The sequence below is a fragment of the Oncorhynchus tshawytscha genome, linkage group LG12, assembly GCF_018296145.1.
Source record: "Oncorhynchus tshawytscha isolate Ot180627B linkage group LG12, Otsh_v2.0, whole genome shotgun sequence".
Lineage (NCBI taxonomy): Eukaryota > Metazoa > Chordata > Actinopteri > Salmoniformes > Salmonidae > Oncorhynchus > Oncorhynchus tshawytscha.
Window position 1 is genome coordinate 28259922 of NC_056440.1, and position 22296 is coordinate 28282217.

General features: G+C 44.5%; 1 protein-coding gene across 1 annotated transcript; it reads right to left on the reverse strand.

Annotated features, from left to right (window-relative positions):
- Positions 1–83: 83 nt before the first annotated feature.
- Positions 84–20961, reverse strand: LOC112263947 (cyclin-dependent kinase 2-associated protein 1-like). The gene is made up of 4 exons (XM_024440572.2): positions 20920–20961; positions 18483–18545; positions 17858–17933; positions 84–395 (listed from the first exon to the last, which is right to left on the reverse strand). The coding sequence occupies exons 1-4, from the start codon at positions 20959–20961 to the stop codon at positions 328–330; spliced, it is 249 nt and encodes an 82-aa protein (XP_024296340.1). The 3' UTR covers positions 84–327.
- Between the last annotated feature and the right edge of the window lie 1335 nt (positions 20962–22296).

The following is a 22296-nucleotide window of genomic DNA, read 5'->3' on the forward strand; positions in this document are numbered from 1 at the left end:
ACAAGCTACTACTCCTCCATTGTCAAAATGTCCTTTGTACACTCTTACACTATAAAATCCATATGAGTTTCACTAAATGATAGGGGCTTTGCTACATACAATGCATTTTTAGGCAATGGGAACACATAAACCAGGAAATTCCTGTCAAGTACAGCTCATGGGTAACTTTTTTGTTGAAGCCCAAGGTGCCACCTCAGTTTTAAAAAACAATGATGTTTTACTCAATACTTTTATTGGACCAATAAAATCAAAGGCCTTTGTCTTTTGAGTCTTTGATCTTAAGTCTGGAGAGTTGGTCCAATCCAATAACTGTTTGCACCTTGCCTGTTAGAGCCTTGCATTTCTCTCGGTTTCTGCCAAGCATTCACGTATAAGCCCCCTGGCGTGAATGATACCTTCAAATGAAAAAGAAAAGATAAAAACACACAATTAAGTTCTTGAGTCCATGAAACGTCAAATTATACAGACCCCAATGGTGCATAGTAGATTTCACACAGCGAGAACCCAAGGAGGCATACAGCCTTCCCTATTTTCAGTGAAACATATGGACCACTGCTGGGCCAATGTGTACTACAGTCCTGATGCACTGTTTAAATGTTTAGAAACATGAATAATCCCTGCTTGTGATACGCTTTTGGAAACCTTTGGAACGTTCATATCACAGAGAACAAATTTTACCAATACATAATATATACTTGTTGTGCACCTTTAACAGGTTCCCACCTAGGTATTTTGCGTTGCACATTTACTTGAACTACGGCGACAGTTCATAAGCTAATGGAAACTTGAGGGAATAAAAATAAAAACATTGTCTAGAAGTTGTATTGGGGTTGTGCCGCAGAGCATCATGGGGGTTGTATGTGTTGTAGACCGAGCACGTTTTAGATAAATGGTTGAACTGATTCCTGTCTTCCGTCTCATCATCATTGAATTGTTATAACATGGTTATGAAACACACGAGACAACACTTACGGCAAAAAACTGTGAATCTATGCTAAAACGGCTAACAGTAAATATCCTACCATACCCTTGCCTGTACATTATGCCCTGAATCTATTCTACCATGCCCAGAAATCTGCTCCTTTTATTCTCTGTTTCCAGCGCACTAGACGACCAGTTCTTATAGCCTTTAGCCGTACCCCTATCCTACTCCTCCTCTGTTCCTCTGGTGATGTAGAGGTTAACCCAGGCCCTGTAGCCCCCAGTACCACACCTATTCCCCAGGCGCTCTCATTTGTTGACTTCTGTAACCGTAAAAGCCTTGGTTTCATGCATGTTAACATCAGAAGCCTCCTCCCTAAGTTCGATTTATTCACTGCTTTAGCACACTCTGCCAACCCTGATATCCTAGCCATGTCTGAATCCTAGCTTAGGAAGGCCACCAAAAATTCTGAAATTTCCATCCCCAACTAAACATTTCCCGCCAAGTTAGAACTGCCAAATGGGGCGGAGTTAGCCTGCAGAGTTTTGTCACTTTTTGTACTATACATGTCTACTTTTAAAAATCTACCTTTCCAGAAATGTCTCTCACTGTTGCCCCTTGTTATAGACCCCCTTCAGCCCCCAGCTGTGCCCTGGACACCATATGTGAATTGATTGCCCCCCCCCCATCTGTCTTCAGAGTTCGTACTGTTAGGTGACCGAAACTGGGGTATGCTAAACACCCCGGCCGTCTTACAATCTAAGCTAGATGCCCTCAATCTCACACAAGTTATCAAGGAACCTACCAGGTACAACCTTAAATCCGTAAACACGGGCACCCTCATAGATATCATCCTGACGAACTTGCCCTCTAAATACACCTCTGCTGTCTTCAACCAGGATCTCGGTGATCACTGCCTCATTGCCTGCGTCCGTAATGGGTCCGCGGTCAAACGACCACCCCTCATCACTGTCAAACGCAGGCAACACTCCAGCGAGCAGGCCTTTCTAATCGACCTGGACCGGATATCCTGGAAAGATATCGACCTCATCCTGTCAGTAGAGGATGCCTGGCTATTCTTTAAAAGTGCTTTCCTCACCATTTTAAATAAGCATGCCCCATTCAAAACATTTTGAACTAAGAACAGATATAGCCTTTGGCTCACTCTGGACTTGAATGCCCTTGACGAGCACAAAAACATCCTGTGGCATACTGCATTGGCATCGAATAGCCCCCACGATATGCAACTTTTCCGGGAAGTTAGAAACCAATATACACATTTAGTTAGGAAAGCAAAGGCTAGCTTTTTCAAACAGAAATGTGCATCCTGTAGCACAAATTCCAAAAAGTTTTGGGACACTGTAAAGTCCATGGAGAATAACAGCACCTCCTGCCAGCTGCCCACTGCAATGAGAAACACTCACCACCGATAAATCTACGATAATCGAATTTCAATAAGCATTTTTCTACGACCGGCCATGCTTTCCACCTGGCTACCCCTACCCCGGCCAACAGCTCTGCACCCCCCACAGCAACTTGCCCAAGCCCCCCACCCGCTTCTCCTTCACCCAAATCCAGATCGCTGATGTTCTGAAAGAGCGGCAAAATCTGGACCCCTACAAATCAGCTGGGCTGGACAATCTGGACTCTCTAAAATTATCCGCTGCAATTGTCGCAATCCCTATTACTAGCCTGTTCAACCTCTTTTTCATATCGTCTGAGATCCCCAAAGACTGGAAATCTTCTGTGGTCATCCCCCTCTTCGGGGGGAGACGCTAGACCCAAACTGCTACAGACCTATATCTATCCTACCCTGCCTTTCTAAGGTCTTCGAAAGCCAAGTTAACAAACAGATCACTAACCATTTCGAATCCCACCTTAACTTCTCCGCTATGCAATCTGGTTTCTGAGCTGGTCATGGGTGCACCTCAGCCACGCTCAAGGTCCTAAACGATATCATAACAGCTATCGCTAAAAGACAATACTGTGCAGCCGTCTTCGTCGACCTGGCCAAGGCTTTCAACTCTGTCAGCAGACTCAATAGCCTTGGTTTCTCAAATGACTGCCTCGCCTGGTTCACCAACTTCTTCTCAGAGTTCATTGTGTCAAATCGGAGGGTTCAATTCTTGGACCGAGTCTTTTCTCTGTATATATCAATGATGTCGCTCTTGCTGCTGTTGATTCACTGATCCACCTCTATGCAGACGACACCATTCTGTATACCTCTGGCTCTTCTTTGGACCGTGTTAACAAACCTCCAGACGAGCTTCAATGCCATACAATACTCCTTCCGTGGCCTCCAACTGCTCTTAAATGCTAGTAAAACTAAATGCATGCTCTTTAACCGATCGCTGCCCACACCCGCCCAGCATCAGTACTCTGGACAATTCTGACTTAGAATATGTGGACAACTACAAATACCTAGGTGTCTGGTTAGACTGTAAACGCTCCTTCCAGACTCACATTAAGCATCTCCAATCCAAAATCTAGAATTGTCTTCCTATTTCGCAACAAAGCATCCTTCACTCATGCTGCCAAACATACCATGGTAAAACTGACTATTCTACCGATCCTTGACTTCAGCGATGTCATTTACAAAATAGCCTCCAACACTACTCAGAAAATTGGATGTAGTCTATCACAATGGCAACCGTTTTGTCACCAAAGCCCCATATACTACCCACCACTGCGACCTGTATGCTCTCGTTGGCTGGCCCTCACTTCATATTCATCGCCAAATCCACTGGCTCCAGATCATCTATACGTATTTGCTAGGTAAAGCCCCACCTTATCTCAGCTCACTGGTCACCATAGCAACACCCACCCATAGCACATGCTCCAGCAGGTATATTTCACTGGTCATCCCCAAAGCCAACACCTCTTTGGCTAACTTTCCTTCCAGTTCTCTCCTGCCAATTACTGGAACGAATTGCAAAAATTACTGAAGCTGGAGACTTACATCATCTTCACTAACTTTAAGCATCAGCTGTCAGAGCAGCTTACCGATCACTGCACCTGAACACAAACCATCTGTAAATAGCCCACCCAACTACCTCATCCCCATATTGTTATTTATTTTTGCTCTTTTGCACCCCAGTATCTATACTTGCACATCATCTGCATATCTATCACTCCAGTGTTAATGCTAAATTGTAATTATTTCGCCACTATGGCCTATTTATTGCCTTACCTCCCTAATCTTACTACATTTGCACACACTGTATATAGATTTTTCTATTGTGTCATTGACTGTATGTTTGTTTACCCCATGTGTAACTCTGTTGTCTTTGTCAAACTGCTTTGCTTTATCTTGGCCAGGTCGCAGTTGTAAATGAGAACTCAACTGGCCTACCTGGTTAAATAAAGGTGAAATAAATAAATAAAAAATTAAATCTCATGATCAGCTGTAGACCACACTATATACCTAGAGAGTTTATCTGTATTTTTTTGTAGCTGTTTACATTCCACCACAGACTGAAGATGGCACTAAGACAGCATTGAATGAACTGTATTCTGCCATAAGCAAACAAGAAAATGCTCAACCAGAGGCGGAGCTCCTTGTAGCCGGGGACTTTAATGCAGGGAAACTTAAATCAGTTTCACCAAATTTCTATCAGCATGTCACATGTGCAAACAGAGGGGGAAAAAAACTCAGGACCACCTTTACTCCACACACAGAGACTCATACAAAGCTCTCCCTTGCCCTTCATTTGGCAAATCTGACCATAATTATATTCTCCTGATTCCTGCTTACAAGCAAAAATAAAAGCAGGAAGCACCAGTGACTAGATCAATAAAAAAAGTGGTCAGATGAAGCAGATGCTAAGCTACAGGACTGTTTTGCTAGCACAGACTGGAAAATGTTCCGGGATTCCTCCGATGGCATTGAGGAGTACACCACAGTTATTGGCTTCATCAATAAGTGCATCTGTAACGGCTTTCTTCCGTCGAAGGAGAGTCGGACCAAAATGCAGCGTGGTTAGTTCGATACATGTTTAATGAATGAATAAACACGACAAAATACAAAAACGGAACGTGAAAACCTATACCGCCTATCTGGTGAAATACAAACACCCACAAAACACACAGTGAAACCCAGGCTACCTAAATATGGTTCCCAATCAGAGACAACGAGAATCACCTGACTCTGATTGAGAACCGCCTCAGGCAGCCATAGACTATGCTAGACACCCCTACTCAGCCACAATCCCAAACTACTAAAACCCCAATACCAAAACACAAAATAAACCCATGTCACACCCTGGCCTGATCAAATAAATATATAAACACAAAATACTAAGACCAGGGTGTGACAGAACCCCCCCCAAGGTGCGGACTCCCGGCCGCACACTAAAACCCATAGGGGAGGGTCCGGGTGGGCGTCTGTCCACGGTGGCGGCTCCGGCTCGGGACGTGGACCCCACTCCAACCAAGTCTTAGTCCCCCTGTAACGCGTCCTTTGATTGGCGACCCTCGCCGCCGACCTAGGCCTAATAACCCTCACCAAGGACCCCACTGGACAGAGGGGCAGCTCGGGACTGAGGTAGAAGCTCGGGACTGAGGGGAAGCTCGGGACTGAGGGGAAGCTCGGGACTGAGGGGAAGCTCGGGACTGAGGGGTAGCTCGGGACTGAGGGGTAGCTCGGGACTGAGGGGTAGCTCGGGACTGAGGGGTAGCTCAGCACTGAGGGGAAGCTCAGCACTGAGGGGAAGCTCAGCACTGAGGGGAAGCTCAGCACTGAGGGAAGCTCAGCACTGAGAGGATGCCTAGTACCGAGAGGAAGCCCAGTACTGAGAGGAAACTCAGGCAGGTAGTAGGCTCTGGCAGATCCTGGCTAGCTGGTGGTTCTGGCAGATCCTGGCTAGCTGGTGGTCTCAGATCCTGGCAGATCCTGGCTGACTGGCGGATCTGGAAGATCATGGCTGACTGGCGGATCCTGGCTGACTGGCGGATCTGGAAGATCCTGGCTGACTGGTGGATCCTGGCTGACTGGCGGATCTGGCTGCTCCATGCAGACTGGCAGCTCTGGCTGCTCCATGCAGACTGGCGGATCTGGCTGCTCCATGCAGACTGGCAGCTCTGGCTGCTCCATGCAGACTGGCAGCTCTGGCTGCTCCATGCAGACTGGCAGCTCTGGCTGCTCCATGCAGACTGGCAGCTCTGGCTGCTCCATGCAGACTGGCAGCTCTGGCTGCTCCATGCAGGCTGGCAGCTCTGGCTGCGCTGAACAGGCAGGAGACTCTAGCAGCGCTGGAGAGGAGGAAGGCTCTGGCAGCGCAAAACAGGCGGGAGACTCCGGCAGCGCTGGAGAGGAGGAAGACTCTGATAGCGCTAGACAGGCGGGAGACTCCGGCAGCGCTGTAGAGGAGGAAGGCTCTGGCTGCGCTGAACAGGCAGGAGACTCTGGCAGCGCTGGAGAGGAGGAAGGCTCTGGCAGCGCAAAACAGGCGGGAGACTCCGGCAGCGCTGGAGAGGAGGAAGACTCTGATAGCGCTAGACAGGCGGGAAACTCCGGCAGCGCTGTAGAGGAGGAAGGCTCTGGCTGCGCTGAACAGGCGGGAGACTCCGACAGCGCTGGAGAGGAGGAAGGCTCTGGCAGCGCTGAACAGGCGAGGCGCACTGAAGGCCTGGTGCGTGGTGCTGGCACTGGGTAGAGGACATGCACAGGAAGCCTGGTGCGGGGAGCTGCCACCGGAGGACTGGTGTGTGGAGGTGGCACTGGATAGACCGGACCGTGCAGGCGCACTGGAGCTCTTGAGCACCGAGCCTGCCCAACCTTACCTGGCTCGATGCCCACTCTAGCCCGGCCAATACAAAGAGCTGGTATGTACCGCACCGGGCTATGCACCCGCACTGGAAACACTGTGCGCTCCACAGCATAACACGGTGCCTGCCTGGTCTTTTTAGCCCCCCGGTAAGCACAGGAAGTTTGCGCAGGTCTCCTACCTGGCGTAGCCATACTCCCTGTGAGCCCCCGCCCCAATACATTTTTGGGGCTGACTCTCGGGCTTCCATCCGCGTCGCCGTGCTGCCTCTTCATACCAGCGCCTCTCCGCTTTCGCCGGCTCCAGTTCTTCTTTGGGGCGTCGATATTCACCAGGCTGTGCCCAGGGTCCTTTTCCGTCCAATATTTCCTCCCAAGTCCAGAAGTCCTGTGATCGCTGCTCCTCACGATAAACAGGGGGAGTTGGCTCAGGTCTGAACCCTGACTCTGCCACACTCCCTGAGCCCCCCCCCAAGAAATTTTTGGGGCTGACTTTTGGGTTTCCTTGCCAACCGTGTTCCCTCGTATCGTCGGCTCCTCTCTCCGGCTGCCTCTGCTCTCCTAAGTGCCTCCACCTGTTCCCATGGGAGGCGATCTCTTCCAGCCAGTATCTCCTCCCAAGTGTAACAACCTTTGCCATCCAAAACGTCTTCCCATGTCCATTCCTCCTTTCGCTGCTTCTGCTGTCGCTGCCTGTCACCACGCTGCTTGGTCCTGTGCTGGGTGATTCTGTAACGGCTTTCTTCCGTCGAAGGAGAGTCGGACCAAAATGCAGCGTGGTTAGTTCGATACATGTTTAATGAATGAATAAACACGACAAAATACAAAAACAAGAAACGGAACGTGAAAACCTATACCGCCTATCTGGTGAAATACAAACACACTGAGACAGGAACAATCACCCACAAAACACACAGTGAAACCCAGGCTACCTAAATATGGTTCCCAATCAGAGACAACGAGAATCACCTGACTCTGATTGAGAACCGCCTCAGGCAGCCATAGACTATGCTAGACACCCCTACTCAGCCACAATCCCAAACTACTAAAACCCCAATACCAAAACACAAAATAAACCCATGTCACACCCTGGCCTGATCAAATAAATATATAAACACAAAATACTAAGACCAGGGCGTGACAGCATCAATGACGTCGTCCCCACAGTGACTGTACGTACATTCCCCAACCAGAAGCCATGGATTACAGGCAACATCCGCACGGAGCTAAAGGCTAGAGCTGCCGCTTTCAAGGAGCGGGACTCTAACCCAGAAGCTTATAAGAAATCCAGCAATGCCCTCCGACGAACCATCAAAACAGGCAAAGCGTCAATACAGGACTAAGATCGAATCGTACTACACTGGCTGTGACGCTCGCCAGATGTGGCAGGGCTTGTAAACCATTACAGACTACAAAGGGAAGCAGAACCGAGTGCTGCCAAGTGACACGAGCCTACCAGACGAGCTAAACTACTTCTATGCTCGCTTCGAGACAAATAACACTGAAACATGCATGAGAGCACCAGTTGTTCTGGAAGACTGTGTGATCACGCTCTCTGCAGCCGATGTGAGTAAGACCTTTAAACAGGTCAACATTCACAAGGCCAGACGAAGTACCAGGACGTGTACTGCAAACATGCGCTGACCAACTGGCAAGTGTCTTCACTGACATTTTTAACCACCCCCTGTCCGAGTCTGTAATACCAACATGTTTTAAGCAGACCACCATAGTGCCTGTGCCCAAGAACACTAAGGTAACCTGCCTAAATGACGACCGACCCGTAGCACTCACGTCTGTAGCCATGAAGAGCTTTGAAAGGCTGGTCATGGCTCACAACACCATTATCCCAGAAACCCTAGACCCACTCCAATTTGCATACCACCTCAACAGGTCCACAGATGATGCAATCTCTATTGCACTCCACACTGCCCTTTCCCACCTGAACAAAAGGAACACCTATGTGAGAATGCTATTCATTGACTACAGCTCAGCGTTCAACACCATAGTGCCCTCAAAGCTCATCACTAAGCTAAGGATCCTGGGACTAAACACCTCCCTCTGCAACTGGAACCTGAACTTCCTGACGGGCCGCCCCCAGGTGGTAAGGGTAGGTAACAACACATTCGCCACGCTGATCCTCAACACAGGGGTCGCTCAGGGGTGCTTGCTCAGTCCCCTCCTATACTCCCTGTTTACTCATGACTACACAGCCAGGCATGACTCCAACACCATCATCAAGTTTGCAGATGACACAACAGTGGTAGGCCTGATCACTGACAGTGACGAGACAGCCTATAGGGAGGTCAGAGACCTGGCCGTGTGGTGTCATGACAACAACTTCTCCCTCAACGTGATCAAGACAAAAGGAGATGATTGTGGACTACAGGAAAAAGAGGACCGAGCACGCCCCTATTCTCATCGACGAGGCTGCAGTGGAGCAGGTTGAGAGCTTCAAGTTCCTTGGTGTCCACATCACGAACAAACTAACATGGTCCAAGCACACCAAGACAGTCGTGAAGAGGGCACGACAAATCCTATTCCCCCTCAGGAGATAGAAAAGATTTGGCATGGGTCCTCAGATCCTCAAAAAGTTCTACAGCTGCACCATCAATAGCATCCTGACGGGTTGCATCACTGCCTGGTATGGCAACTGATCCGCCTCCAACCGCAAGGCACTACAGAGGGTAGTGTGAATGGCCCAGTACATCACTGGGACCAAGCTTCCTGCCATCCAGGACCTCTATACCAGGCGGTGTCAGAGGAAGGCCCTAAAAATTGTCAAAGACTCCAGCCACCCTAGTCATAGACTGTGCTCTCTGCTTCCACACGGCAAGCGGTACCGGAGAACCAAGTCATAAGACTCCTGAACATATAATCAAATAGCTATCCAGACTATTTGCATTGACCCCCCCTCCCTCTCCTCTTTTACACTGCTGCTATACTATGTTGTTATCATCTATGCATAGTCACTTTAATAACTATACCTACATGTACATATTACCTCAACTAACCGGTGCCCCCGCACATTGACTCTGTACAGGTACCCCCCTGTATATAGTCTCGCTATTGTTATTTTACTGCTGCTCTTTTTTTTTGTAACAGTATTTTTATTGGAATTTCACAATTTTCACCCATATTAAGAGATACAACAACAGAGACAAAGCACACAGAACAAAAACAAGAAAAACAGCACCCACTTACACATATCTACGTGCATATATATACACATACATACATACACACACATACATATACCCATGCATATACACACACATACGCATACATACACGCACGCACACACACACACACACACACACACATATACACACCCATACATACGTACACCATTTTCCTCTTCCCGCTCGGTGCTTCTCTCACCCCATCACCATCATTGCGTCTCTCAATACATACATTTTAAACAAACTTACAAACAGAAATTAAACAAAAAAGCTCAGTTTAAACCAAGAGGTTAGGTTCCACACATGGAACGTACAGTGTAGTTCTGAAATACATAGATCCCCGCCATTCTAAGAGAATCCTTGCAGCATAATAGCTGATACCTCAGGTTCTAGGTCATTTAGATAAGGTTCCCATACTTTGTAGAACTGGTCTGTTTTAGAATGCAATGTACATGTCAGATATTCCAGAGGCACCCATTCAAATAGTATCTTATGCCAATCTTTAATAGAAGGAACCTTATCACTAATCCACTGTAAAAGGATGTTTTTCCTCGCTGCGAAGGTAAGGATGTTGTAAAGCCTCCTTTTACCGACAGAAGTAACATGCCTACTAGGGAGACCTAACAGTAAATAAACTGGGTCCAATTCTAGATCAACCCCTAGGATCTTTTCAATTTCTTGCAGAACACCAGACCAGTATCTTTGTATTTTGGTACATGACCATAAACAATGTGTTAGGGTGCCTGTATCAGTTTTGCATTTAAGACACTGAGGGGAAGAGGAAGTGGGGCTAAAAGCATGTCTGCGATTTGGGGATATATGCAATCTGTGTATTATTCTTAATTGGATTGCTCTAGTACGGTTACATATAGAAATTGTTTTTGCATATCTCCAAATGTCCTCCCACATCTCTTCGTCAATAGTAACAGACAATTCTTTCTCCCTCACTTGTTTCACCCTCCGTGTGTTGACAGCAGAAAAGGACCTTAAAGTATCATAAAACAGACTTACAGACATTTTCCTTTGTGGGAAAAAAAGCATTCTTTCAATGACAGACACATCAGGGTTACCAATTAAGGTGGTGCTCTTCAGAATATAATGTCTTACTTGTAGGAAGCGGAAAAAGTCCTGCTTTGGGAGTCGATATTTCTCGACCATCTGCTCAAATGACAACAAAATCTTATCAGCAAATAAGTCATTTAGCCTGCGTATGCCCTTATTAAGCCATAAGTTAAAGCCAGCATCCAGCAATCCTGGACTGAAATCTGGGTTGTTAAGAATTGGGGTAAGAGCAGAGGTTAGTTTGGACCTTCCCAGGAAGCGTTGAACTGACCTCCATACTTTGAGTGTGTTAAGTGTAATGGGATTATTGCAGTGATCTTCTACAGACTTGAAACTTCTGAAAAATAAAAGATCCTGTAAGGGGTATTTTGAAAGAGAAGTCTCAATGTCTAACCAAATAGAGGAGTCATCATTTGTGATCCAGTCAGAAATATAACAAACGGTGGGCACACCATTGATAGAACCTGATATTGGGCAGGTCCAAGCCGCCCATAGAATTTGGCAGCTGCAATATTGCCATCTTAAGTCTTGGCTTGCGTTTACTCCATATAAAGGAACTTAGCCATCCATTTACATCCTTTATTACCTTATTGGAGAGTAATACTGGGATCATTTGGATTGGGTAAAGTAGTCTAGGTAACATGTTCATTTTCAAGAGGGATATTCTACCCAACCAAGAAATCGGGAGAGAGTTCCAGCGATCCAGATCCTGTCTTATTGTATCAAACAAGGGAACAAAATTGGCTTTGTACATTAGCTGGAATTTAGGAGTTACAAATATACCCAGATACATGAAACCTGAGGGAGACCATTTAAAAGGGAAGGGGGGAGAAGTATTAGGTACAGAGTGTAGGCTACCAAGTGGCATAGCCTCTGACTTAGTAAGGTTAATCTTGTAGCCTGAGAATTCGCTGAATAATTCAATAATATTAATAAGAGATGTAATTGAAGTCTCGGGACTAGAGATGAATATCAGGACATCATCAGCATACAAGCTTATTTTATGGTGAACATCACCAATGAGCAGCCCCTGTATAGCAGGCGTTACCCTGATGGCCTCGGCCAGTGGTTCCATAACGAGTGCAAAGAGGAGGGGGGATAAAGGACAGCCCTGTCTGGTACCTCTGTGTATAGAGAAGCTATTTGACCGTAGCCCATTAGTAAGGACAGCAGCCTGAGGATCATCATATAAAACGTTCACCCATTTTATAAAGTTGTCCCCCAGACCAAATTTATTTAGAGCAAATAATAGGTAAGACCACTCCACACGATCAAATGCTTTCTCAGCATCTAGGGAGAGCACAAGACCATCCACAGCACTTTGTTGGTAGGCTTGAATTACATTAAGAAGCCGCCTGACGTTGTTGCATGACTTATGGCCCCTAATGAAGCCAGTTTGGTCTCCTTTCACAATTAGTGGCAGTGAGTCCTCTAATCTTGTGGCTAGAATTTTAGAAAGCAATTTTCTATCCACATTCAGAAGGGAAATTGGTCTGTATGAGGAACGAGACTCTGGACATTTTCCCTTTTTGAGAATAAGTGAAATGTTGGCTTCTCTCTGCGTTTGAGGGAGTTGATCATTTGAAAATGAGTGGTTAAACATATCACGCAATGGCTCAAGGATCAGGCCATGGAACTCTTTATAGAACTCACTACAAAACCCGTCTGGTCCTGGGGCCTTACCATTTTGCAGATTCTTAATTGCGAACATTATCTCTTCCTTGGTAATAGGGGCATTAAGGAGGGACCTCTGCTCTTCGGAGATAGTAGGGAGCTCAATCTTACAAAAGAAGTTCTCCATTAATTTGGGTGCATCCTTTGGCAGTTCTGAGGCATAAAGGTTTGTATAAAATTTCTTAAATGAGTCACTTATCAATTTATTTTCATATAAATGATTACCATCAGAATCAGTAATAGTAGCAATTGACTGAGAGTCAGCCCTCTTTTTAGCTAGGTATGCCAAGTACTTTCCTGGCTTATCGCCATGTTCATATAGCTTTTGCCTGACAAATCTCATTTTCTTTTCAGCGTCCTGTGTTAGGAGAGAGTCTAACGTTGATCTAATGACTGATATTTCCTTTAATAGGGCAGGAATGGGCGTTTTAATGTAGTCCTTCTCTTTAGTTCCTAATTCACCCTCTAACATTTTTGCTTTTCCCGCTTTTTCCATCTCTTAGTAGCTGTGTATGACATAATCAGACCCCTGGCATACGCTTTACAGGTCTCCCAAAGGAGCGAGGGGTTATCTGTTGATTGAGAGTTAATAGAGAAAAATGCTTTAAACTCTGTTATAAAATATGATGTGAATGTATGGTCTTTAAGAATGGTTGTGTTCAACCTCCAATGTCTTGACCGATTGAATGCCCCGTTGAGTTTTATGTCCAGGATCACCTCAGCATGATCAGATATGACTATGCTTCCTATCCTAGCGGATAAAACAGACTGCAAAGACGTCTTGGGCATAAAAAAAATAATCTATTCTAGTCTGACATCCATGAGGTGCAGAGAAAAAAGTGAACTCTCTGTTGGAGGGATGGAAAGCTCTCCAGACATCCGCATACCCCAGATCATCACAAATAACTTTAAGTGACTTAGCTTGAGGAGAGAGTGAAGCTATACCGCTGGGAAACTTATCAATAAGGGGGTTCAACAAGCAATTAAAATCTCCTCCAACCACTGCAGCGTCTGAGATTAATTCTGAAAAGTCTAGAAATGCCTCAGGGGGGTGAGCAGGGGGGAAGTAAATATTCATTATGGAAATGTTCTGCCCTTGTAAAGTACCATTAATTATAACAAAGCGACCAAATTTATCATTCACACAATTCAAGACCTTAAGTGGTAAGTTATTTTTCACCAGAATTGCTACACCTCTACTTCTGGATGTAAATTATGAGAAAAACACTTGACCAAACCCTCCTTGTTGTAATTTCAGGTGCTCCTTATCATCCAAATGAGTTTCTTGCAACAGGGCAATATCAATATTTTCTTTTTTCAAAAAAGACAGTACTTTCTTCCTTTTAATGGGGTTATGGCTCCCTCTAATGTTCCACGTACATACACGCAGTCTGTTATCTGCCATTGTATCTTGACCATTCAATATCCAGACTGGATCCTACTGTAAAAGTGGGGTGGTACCTTTTTCCATGTGTTGAACTCTCCTCTATCTCACTGAGCATAAACAAAAAATATGAACCCTGAACTCGAACTATACTAAACCCAAAAATTAAACATGTAAAAATCCAAAAGGGGGTATTCCCACTAGCTAACATGCAGGGGATTTCAACTCTCCAATGTAGACTCTTAAGTCTGCATTGCCGCTCAATAGCCTCATCCTTTATATATATGGAAAAGAAAATCATTAGAAGAAGATTGAGGCTCTTCCACCTAAAACCAAGCCTGGGCACCAATATGGATTCACACGTATCTCTGCCTGAGCTATAGCGGCTATTACTTTAGCAAGAAAAATAATAAAGATATGAATATTACTGAGCCGGAGTACGTGAGGACTCACACCACTGTTTCATGATCAGATTCAACCAAAAATAAACAAAGTTATTCAATGCTGTGGAGGTGCAGCTTAAAGTTATTTACCCGAGAGAGTCAATAAACGCAGCAGCCTCTTCAGGTGTGTAGAGCTTTTTAGGTGATCCGTTGACCATAATCTTCAATGTGGCCGGGTACAACAGTGCGTAGTCCATCTTCATTCTCCTGAGTCGAGCCTTCGCCTCATCAAACGCTTTGCGTCTTCGTACAACCGCTGTGGAATAATCATTGAAGAATGAGACCTTTGGACCTTTATGTTGACTACCATCAGAGCCGATGTTTCTAGCCGCATCCATGACGCGCTGCTTGTCGGTGAAGTTGTGGAACTTTATAACCACCGGCCGTGGGCGCTGATTGGGACCGGGTATCGGTGCTTGAGAGCGATGGGCTCTGTCCAGCTTCACACGAACAGCCTTAGTGTCCAATCCAAAATTCCTTTTTGATACTGTCGCAAAGCTAACTAAAAAGCAGCATTCCCCAAGAGAGGATGGCTTTCACTTTAGCAGTGATAAATTCATGAACTTCTTTGAGGAAAAGATCATGATTATTAGAAAGCAAATTACGGACTCCTCTTTAAATCTGCATATTCCTTCAAAGCTCAGTTGTCCTGAGTCTGCACAACTCTGCCAGGACCTAGGATCAAGAGAGACGCTCAAGTGTTTTAGTACTATATCTCTTGACACAATGATGAAAATAATCATGGCCTCTAAACCTTCAAGCTGCATACTGGACCCTATTCCAACTAAACTACTGAAAGAGCTGCTTCCTGTGCTTGGCCCTCCTATGTTGAACATAATAAACGTCTCTCTATCCACCGGATGTGTACCAGCAGTAATAAAGCCTCTCTTGAAAAAGCCAAACCTTGACCCAGAAAATATTTAAAAAACTAGCGGACTATATCGAATCTACAAAACCCATTCCATTCCTCTCAAAGATTTTAGAAAAGGCTGTTGCGCAGCAACTCACTGCCTTCCTGAAGACAAACAATGTATATGAAATGCTTCAGTCTGGTTTTAGACCCCATCATAGCACTGAGACTGCACTTGTGAAGGTGGTTAATGACCTTTTAATGGCATCAGACCGAGGCTCTGCATCTGTCCTCGTGCTCCTAGACCTTAGTGCTGCTTTTGATACCATCGATCACCACATCCTTTTGGAGAGATTGGAAACCCAAATTGGTCTACACGGACAAGTTCTGGCCTGGTTTAGATCTTATCTGTTGGAAAGATATCAGTTTGTCTCTGTGAATGGTTTGTCCTCTGACAAATCAACTGTAAATTTCGGTGTTCCTCAAGGTTCAGTTTTAGGACCACTATTGTTTTCACTATATATTTTACCTCTTGGGGATGTCATTCGAAAACATAATGTTAACTTTCACTGCTATGCGGATGACACACAGCTGTACATTTCAATGAAACATGGTGAAGCCCCAAAATTGCCCTCGCTAGAAGCATGTGTTTCAGACATAAGGAAGTGGATGGCTGCAAACTTTCTACTTTTAAACTCGGACAAAACAGAGATGCTTGTTCTAGGTCCCAAGAAACAAAGAGATCTTCTGTTGAATCTGACAATTAATCTTAATGGTTGTACAGTCGTCTCAAATAAATCTGTGAAGGACCTCGGTGTTACTCTGGACCCTGATCTCTCTTTTGAAGAACATATCAAGACTGTTTCAAGGATAGCTTTTTTCCATCTACGTAACATTGCAAAAATCAGAAACTTTGTCCAAAAATGATGCAGAAAAATTAATCCATGCTTTTGTCACTTCTAGGTTAGACTACTGCAATGCTCTACTTCCCGGCTAAAGCACAAAATAAACTTCAGTTAGTGCTAAATACGGCTGCTAGAATCCTGACTAGAACCAAAAAATTTGATCATATTACTCCAGTGCTAGCCTCCCTACACTGGCTTCCTGTCAAAGCAAGGGCTGATTTCAAGGTTTTACTGCTAACCTACAAAGCATTACATGGGCTTGCTCCTACCTATCGCTCTGATTTGGTCCTGCCGTACATACCTACACATACGCTACGTTCACAAGACGCAGGCCTCCTAATTGTCCCTAGAATTTCTAAGCAAACAGTTGGAGGCAGGGCTTTCTCCTATAGAGCTCAATTTTTATGGAACGGACTCCCTACCCATGTCAGAGACGCAAACTCGGTCTCAACCTTTAAGTCTTTACTGAACTCATCTCTTCAGTGGGTCATATGATTGAGTGTAGTCTGGCCCAGGAGTGGGAAGGTGAACGGAAAGGCTCTGGAGCAACGAACCGCCCTTGCTGTCTCTGCCTGGCCGGTTCCCCTCTTTCCACTGGGATTCTCTGCCTCTAACCCTATTACAGGGGCTGAGTCACTGGCTTACTGGGGCTCTCTCATACCGTCCCTGGGAGGGGTGCGTCACCTGAGTGGGTTGAGTCACTGATGTGATCATCCTGTCTGGGTTGGCGCCCCTCCCTTGGGTTGTGCCGTGGCGGAGATCTTTGTGGGCTATACTCAGCCTTGTCTCAGGATGGTAAGTTGGTGGTTGAAGATATCCCTCTAGTGGTGTGGGGGCTGTGCTTTGGCAAAGTGGATGGGGTTATATCCTTCCTTTTTGGCCCTGTCCGGGGGTGTCCTCGGATGGGGCCACAGTGTCTCCTGACCCCTCCTGTCTCAGCCTCCAGTATTTATGCTGCAGTAGTTTATGTGTCGGGGGGCTAGGGTCAGTTTGTTATATCTGGAGTACTTCTCCTGTCCTATTCGGTGTCCTGTGTGAATTTAAGTGTGCTCTCTCTAATTCTCTCTTTCTTTCTCTCTCTCGGAGGACCTGAGCCCTAGGACCATGCCTCAGGACTACCTGACATGATGTCTCCTTGCTGTCCCCAGTCCACCTGGCCATGCTGCTGCTCCAGTTTCAACTGTTCTGCCTGATTATTATTCGTCCATGGCTGGTCATTTATGAACTTCTTCGCCATGTTCTGTTATAATCTCCACCCGGCACAGCCAGAAGAGGACTGGCCACCCCACATAGCCTGGTTCCTCTCTAGGTTTCTTCCTAGGTTTTGGCCTTTCTAGGGAATTTTTCCTAGCCACCGTGCTTCTACACCTACATTGCTTGCTGTTTGGGGTTTTAGGCTGGGTTTCTGTACAGCACTTTGAGATATCAGCTGATGTACGAAGGGCTATATAAATACATTTTATTTGGATTTGATTTGCTTCTAGTCATCCCAGAAGGGGAAGTAGCAATGGTCAAGAATTCTTTATGAGCAAGTAGTGCAGTCGATGTGTTGATAAAAACTTTGGTAGCGTTTTCTTCAGATTTACTTTATTAAAGTCCCCAGCGACAATAAATGCAACCTTAGGATATGCCGTTTCTGGTTTGCACAACGTCTAGTGTAGTTCTTCGTGAGACGTTGAGGTGTCAGCCTGAGGGGAATATACACGGCCGTGACGATGACCGAAGAGAATTCTCTCGGGAGGTAATGCGTCTGCATTTGATAGTGAGGTATACCAGAACAGGAGAACAAAAAGACTTGAGTTCCTGTATGTTACCACAATAGTGAATCATGAAACATACACATTCTCCTTTATTTTTCCCCAAAAGTTATTTTTTGCTGTCCACTCGATGTATGGAAAACCCTGCAGGCTGTATGGACGGAGTCAGTATATCTGGAGAGAGACATGATTCTGTGAAACAGTATGTTATGGTCCCTGATATCTCTCTGGAAGAAGATCCTCACCCTGAGCTCGTCTACTTTATTGTCCAGGGACTGAACATTAGCATCGACATCACGTCATAGCATTAACATCAAAAATGTGTTTAAGTTATTTTTGGATGATAATTAAGTTGAGTGTTCAATTTGTTTTTATCCACATGTGAAGATTAACATTTAGACAGTGTCTGGGCTTTCCCCCCGCACGGTAGATACGTTTGTGAATGGACTTGAAGGCTCTAGCATTACAGTACATGAATGTGCAAGGCAAGTACATACCTTGCTTTTAGTCTCTCCATTAATAAATTGGTCTTATCTCCTTGCCTCTTCAATAATGGCTAGCAATTCTGCATATTTACTCTGAGGCACTTGACTTCCACTTGAACTCTGTGATACAATGAAATAATGGTTTGCAAATGAAACAGTGTGATTTGTGTCCGTTAGTCACCAACTGAAATTATAGCAGAAATCCGCTTTGACACTCATGCATTGTGCTGCAATTTTTTAAATCAATTTCGCAGCATTTAAAATGTGTGGTATAATCTATGACATTAGATAATGATTGTTGTCCTCTGGAACATTTGGCAATTTCAGTCTTTACCTGTGAAAAGCCCAAAGATGCTCCATAGTCATTCACTACTGAGGGGCGGCAGGGTAGCCTAGTGGTTAGAGCATTGGACTAGTAACCGAAAGGTTGCAAAGGTCAAATCCCCGAGCTGACAAGGTACAAAATCTGTCGTTTTGCCGCTGAACAGGCAGTTAACCCACTGTTCCTAGGCCTTCTTTGAAAATAAGAATTTGTTCTTAACTGACATGCCTACTAAAATAAATGTAAAATACATTTTTATTTTTATTTTTAAAAACTGGCCTGTAAGATTGCAGTGTTAATATGCTTGTTGAAGAAGAGTGAACAACCTCAACTGTTGGAGGGGAAAAATACAATTATATATAATATACTATATGCCACATGCAATACATCTTTACTGGCGATTTTAGTAATAATACTATATGAATTATGAAATTGTTTTGGAATTAAACATTTGAAATTGTCCAGGAATAAGTGGCTGAAACATTTGCCTAGTTTTATTCTATTTTTATTTAAGGTATTGTTTCAATGGGTATGCTGCATTACTTTTGTAAATGTTATCTTGAAATACAAGGTCTGTCTAATTAATGTAGCCTACCATAGTAGGTTGTAGATGAGATGCAGTTTGGTTCAGTGAACACTGGGTGTCATAAGAGTCAAAGAACCGTCCACTTCCCAATCAATCAATAGGCATGGGGAAACAATCATGGAACCATATGTGTAGAATTAAGTAGCCAAAGTGATAAATTGTCTATATACATTGCTACAGCATCCAGCCTGACAGAAAATCTGACAATAAAATGTGCGTGTTCTGTTTAGGTAGACGAGTGAACAACATAATTCTAATCTTTACAGATGCACAACAGGGAAAGGGTTTTAGCTATGATTAGTAGCCTAATAATGGCGGATATAAATCAGCTCTCAGGATTTGACCCTATATATATACTGTATATAACTTGGGGGAAAAACTACAGTCACCGGCGTTCCCCAGGTATTTATTACAATATCAAATTTTACCCCTGACAAAACATAGTCTAGACTAAATATTGGGCTTGTAAGACATTTCCAGAAACAAATTAAAGAGAGAAAAATCATGTTGGAATTCAGACACTTTGTTTACAGAAAAGCAGCAACGGCAAATATGGACGTCATTTTATATTGACACCCACAATGGAATATATCCTCAAAATAGCAAATCCATGTTTATTAAAGGCAAAAAACGACCTTCTAACAATAACTTTGACAAAATTACCAAATAATACACGTTTTATTTAGAATTTTTCTTTTCACCTTTTGTTATACTGTATTAGGTTATAGTTTTAACACAATATTTCTAAAGCCTAAATGTCAAACTCAGATGACTTATTGAATGAAAAAGAATGCTGCTGATGATGTACACATCTACTGCAGCCTGTGCTAATAGCCTAATAAGGATAAAGGACATTATTACAATTAAATAATCATAAACATTGTTATTGTGTGTGTTATGTTTGTTCCTTATATAATGACAAACTGGGGCGTAGGATTAACTACTACTAATGAACATATACTTCATCTAGAAAACTCCATGTTTAGCCATGCAAGGCATTCCTTTACCAGCCGCCTCCCGCATAGCCTGCTGGGTAACGTAGTCTAAATGTTATTAACGCATAACAACACATCTTCTTTCCTTTAAAATAAAACTACTTTTCTATGTAACTACACGTCACATCACATTTGTTCACTCAACCTTCATAACATGCAATTTTCAATAACACACATTTCTTTCCCCAAATGTTTTTCCTTAAAAAATATATATATTTTTTCAACTAAATATAGTCTGTCCAACAATACTCTATTGTGGCCCTATTTCTTATCACATAAACCAAACATTCAGTCCAGGTGCCCCTTTTTTTTTAAATTTTGAGCAATTCTCAATAAGCTCTGACAGTCCTTTTTGGTCATTCTGCTGAAGTGCTTCCTGAAACAGTTGGACAGCGTTCATTGTCAGTCAGGGTGTTCTGACTAAATTGTCCATTTCTAAAAGCATTTGACGCTTCAGCAGTATCCTCCTGATGATCCTTAGTCCCTTGAGTGAATGGCTGCAGCCTTAGATCCACTCTATTTCGTCTCAGTTGTGATCCATGCTCCGTTTGGATCTCATAGGATCATGGTGCAACTTCTCTCTGCACACACCCTTGCTGCATCCAGGTTCCTGTAGTGATGTCTCGGAGTCATACATGATCTCCAGGTTTCAGTTCAGTGTCTCGCACTTTTGTCGTGTCGCTGTTTTTGTTTGTCTTTCTGTTTTTCCTTTGCGAGTTTGACTTTCTGAGCACCTCTGGGTGTTAGCAAGTCCTCATGGATGGGTAGGTTGGTTCTGATGCGACGTCCCATCAACATTTGTGCAAGTGAAAGTCCGTTTTGAAGCGGTGCGCTGCGGTAGATCATCAGATTTGTTAGGAAATCCTCCTTTCCATCGTGTGCCTTTTTCATCAGACCTTTGACAATTTTGACTGAACTCTGCTAAGCCGTTGGACCCTTTGGCCTGTAAGTCAAACACAGGTCACATGAAGCAGTGGTCTGGCTGATTTCCTGGTTCATTCTTGGCCAGTACATTACTTTTCGTGCTCATCGTTTGCATTTTTCCTCACCCAAGTGGCCCTCGTGTATTTTCTGTAGCATTTCTTTGCGTAGTGTCATGGGAATGACAATCTTGTTGCCTTTGAACACTATGTCATCCACAACGGTGAGCTCTGCTCTGCACATCCAGTAATCCTGTATTCCCCTTGGACAGTTGTTTTTCTGTGCAAGCCATCCTATCAGTGTTGTTTCTTTCAACTCCGTCATCGTTTGGTCAGCTTTTGATCTGCTCCATTCTCTCAGAAGACACAGGAAGTGATGCTACGATCGTGTCGACGTAGGCCTAAATCTGTGTTTTTCTGTGTGTCGAAGCTCTCCTTGTCGACTGCTCGAGAAAGAGTGTCGGTGGCGAACATGAACTTTCCTGGGGTATAGATCATCTTCACATCATACTTTTGCAGTCTGATCAACATTCTCTGGATTCTCATTGGACAATCATTCAGTGGCTTAGACATGATCGACACCAATGATTTGTGGTCGGTTTCTACTTCGAAGTCTCGCCCGTAGACGTATTGGTGAAACCTTTCGCAAGCGTATGTGCTTGCCAGTAGTTCTTTCTCTATTTGTGCATACCTCGTCTCTGCGCCTGTCAAGGCTCTGGACACATAAGCGACGGGTTGCCATGTGTCATGCTGTTGCAGAAGAACTGCTCCCAGGCCAAACTGTGACGCGTCTGCAGAAAACCTTCTGCTTTTCTCTGGATCATAGAACCTGAGCACTGGCTCTTCTGTGATTGACTTCTTCAGGTTTTTGAAGCAGTTTTCCTTTTTATGGGACCATTCCCATTCATTTTTCTGTTCCAGAAGACATCGGAGTGGAGAGGACTGTGCTGACAGTTGAGGTATGAACTTTGCAAGGTAGGTGGTCATGCCCATGAAGCGTCTCACATCGTCCTTGTTTTTCGGGCGCTCCATGTTGTTGATGGCTGAT

Bases quoted from the DNA above. Each gene is read 5' to 3' on its own strand.
- LOC112263947 (XM_024440572.2), bottom strand. From the start codon at position 20,961: ATGACTCCGAGACATCACTACAGGAACCTGGATGCAGCAAGG. The intron at 17,934-18,482 runs GCAAGGAGATAA...TATCAAATGCAG, and splicing joins TGCTAGCCATTATTGAAGAG to ACGCATTACCTCCCGAGAGA. The intron at 396-17,857 runs GTCTCACGAAGA...TTTCATTTGAAG, and splicing joins CCTCAGGCTGACACCTCAAC to GTATCATTCACGCCAGGGGG.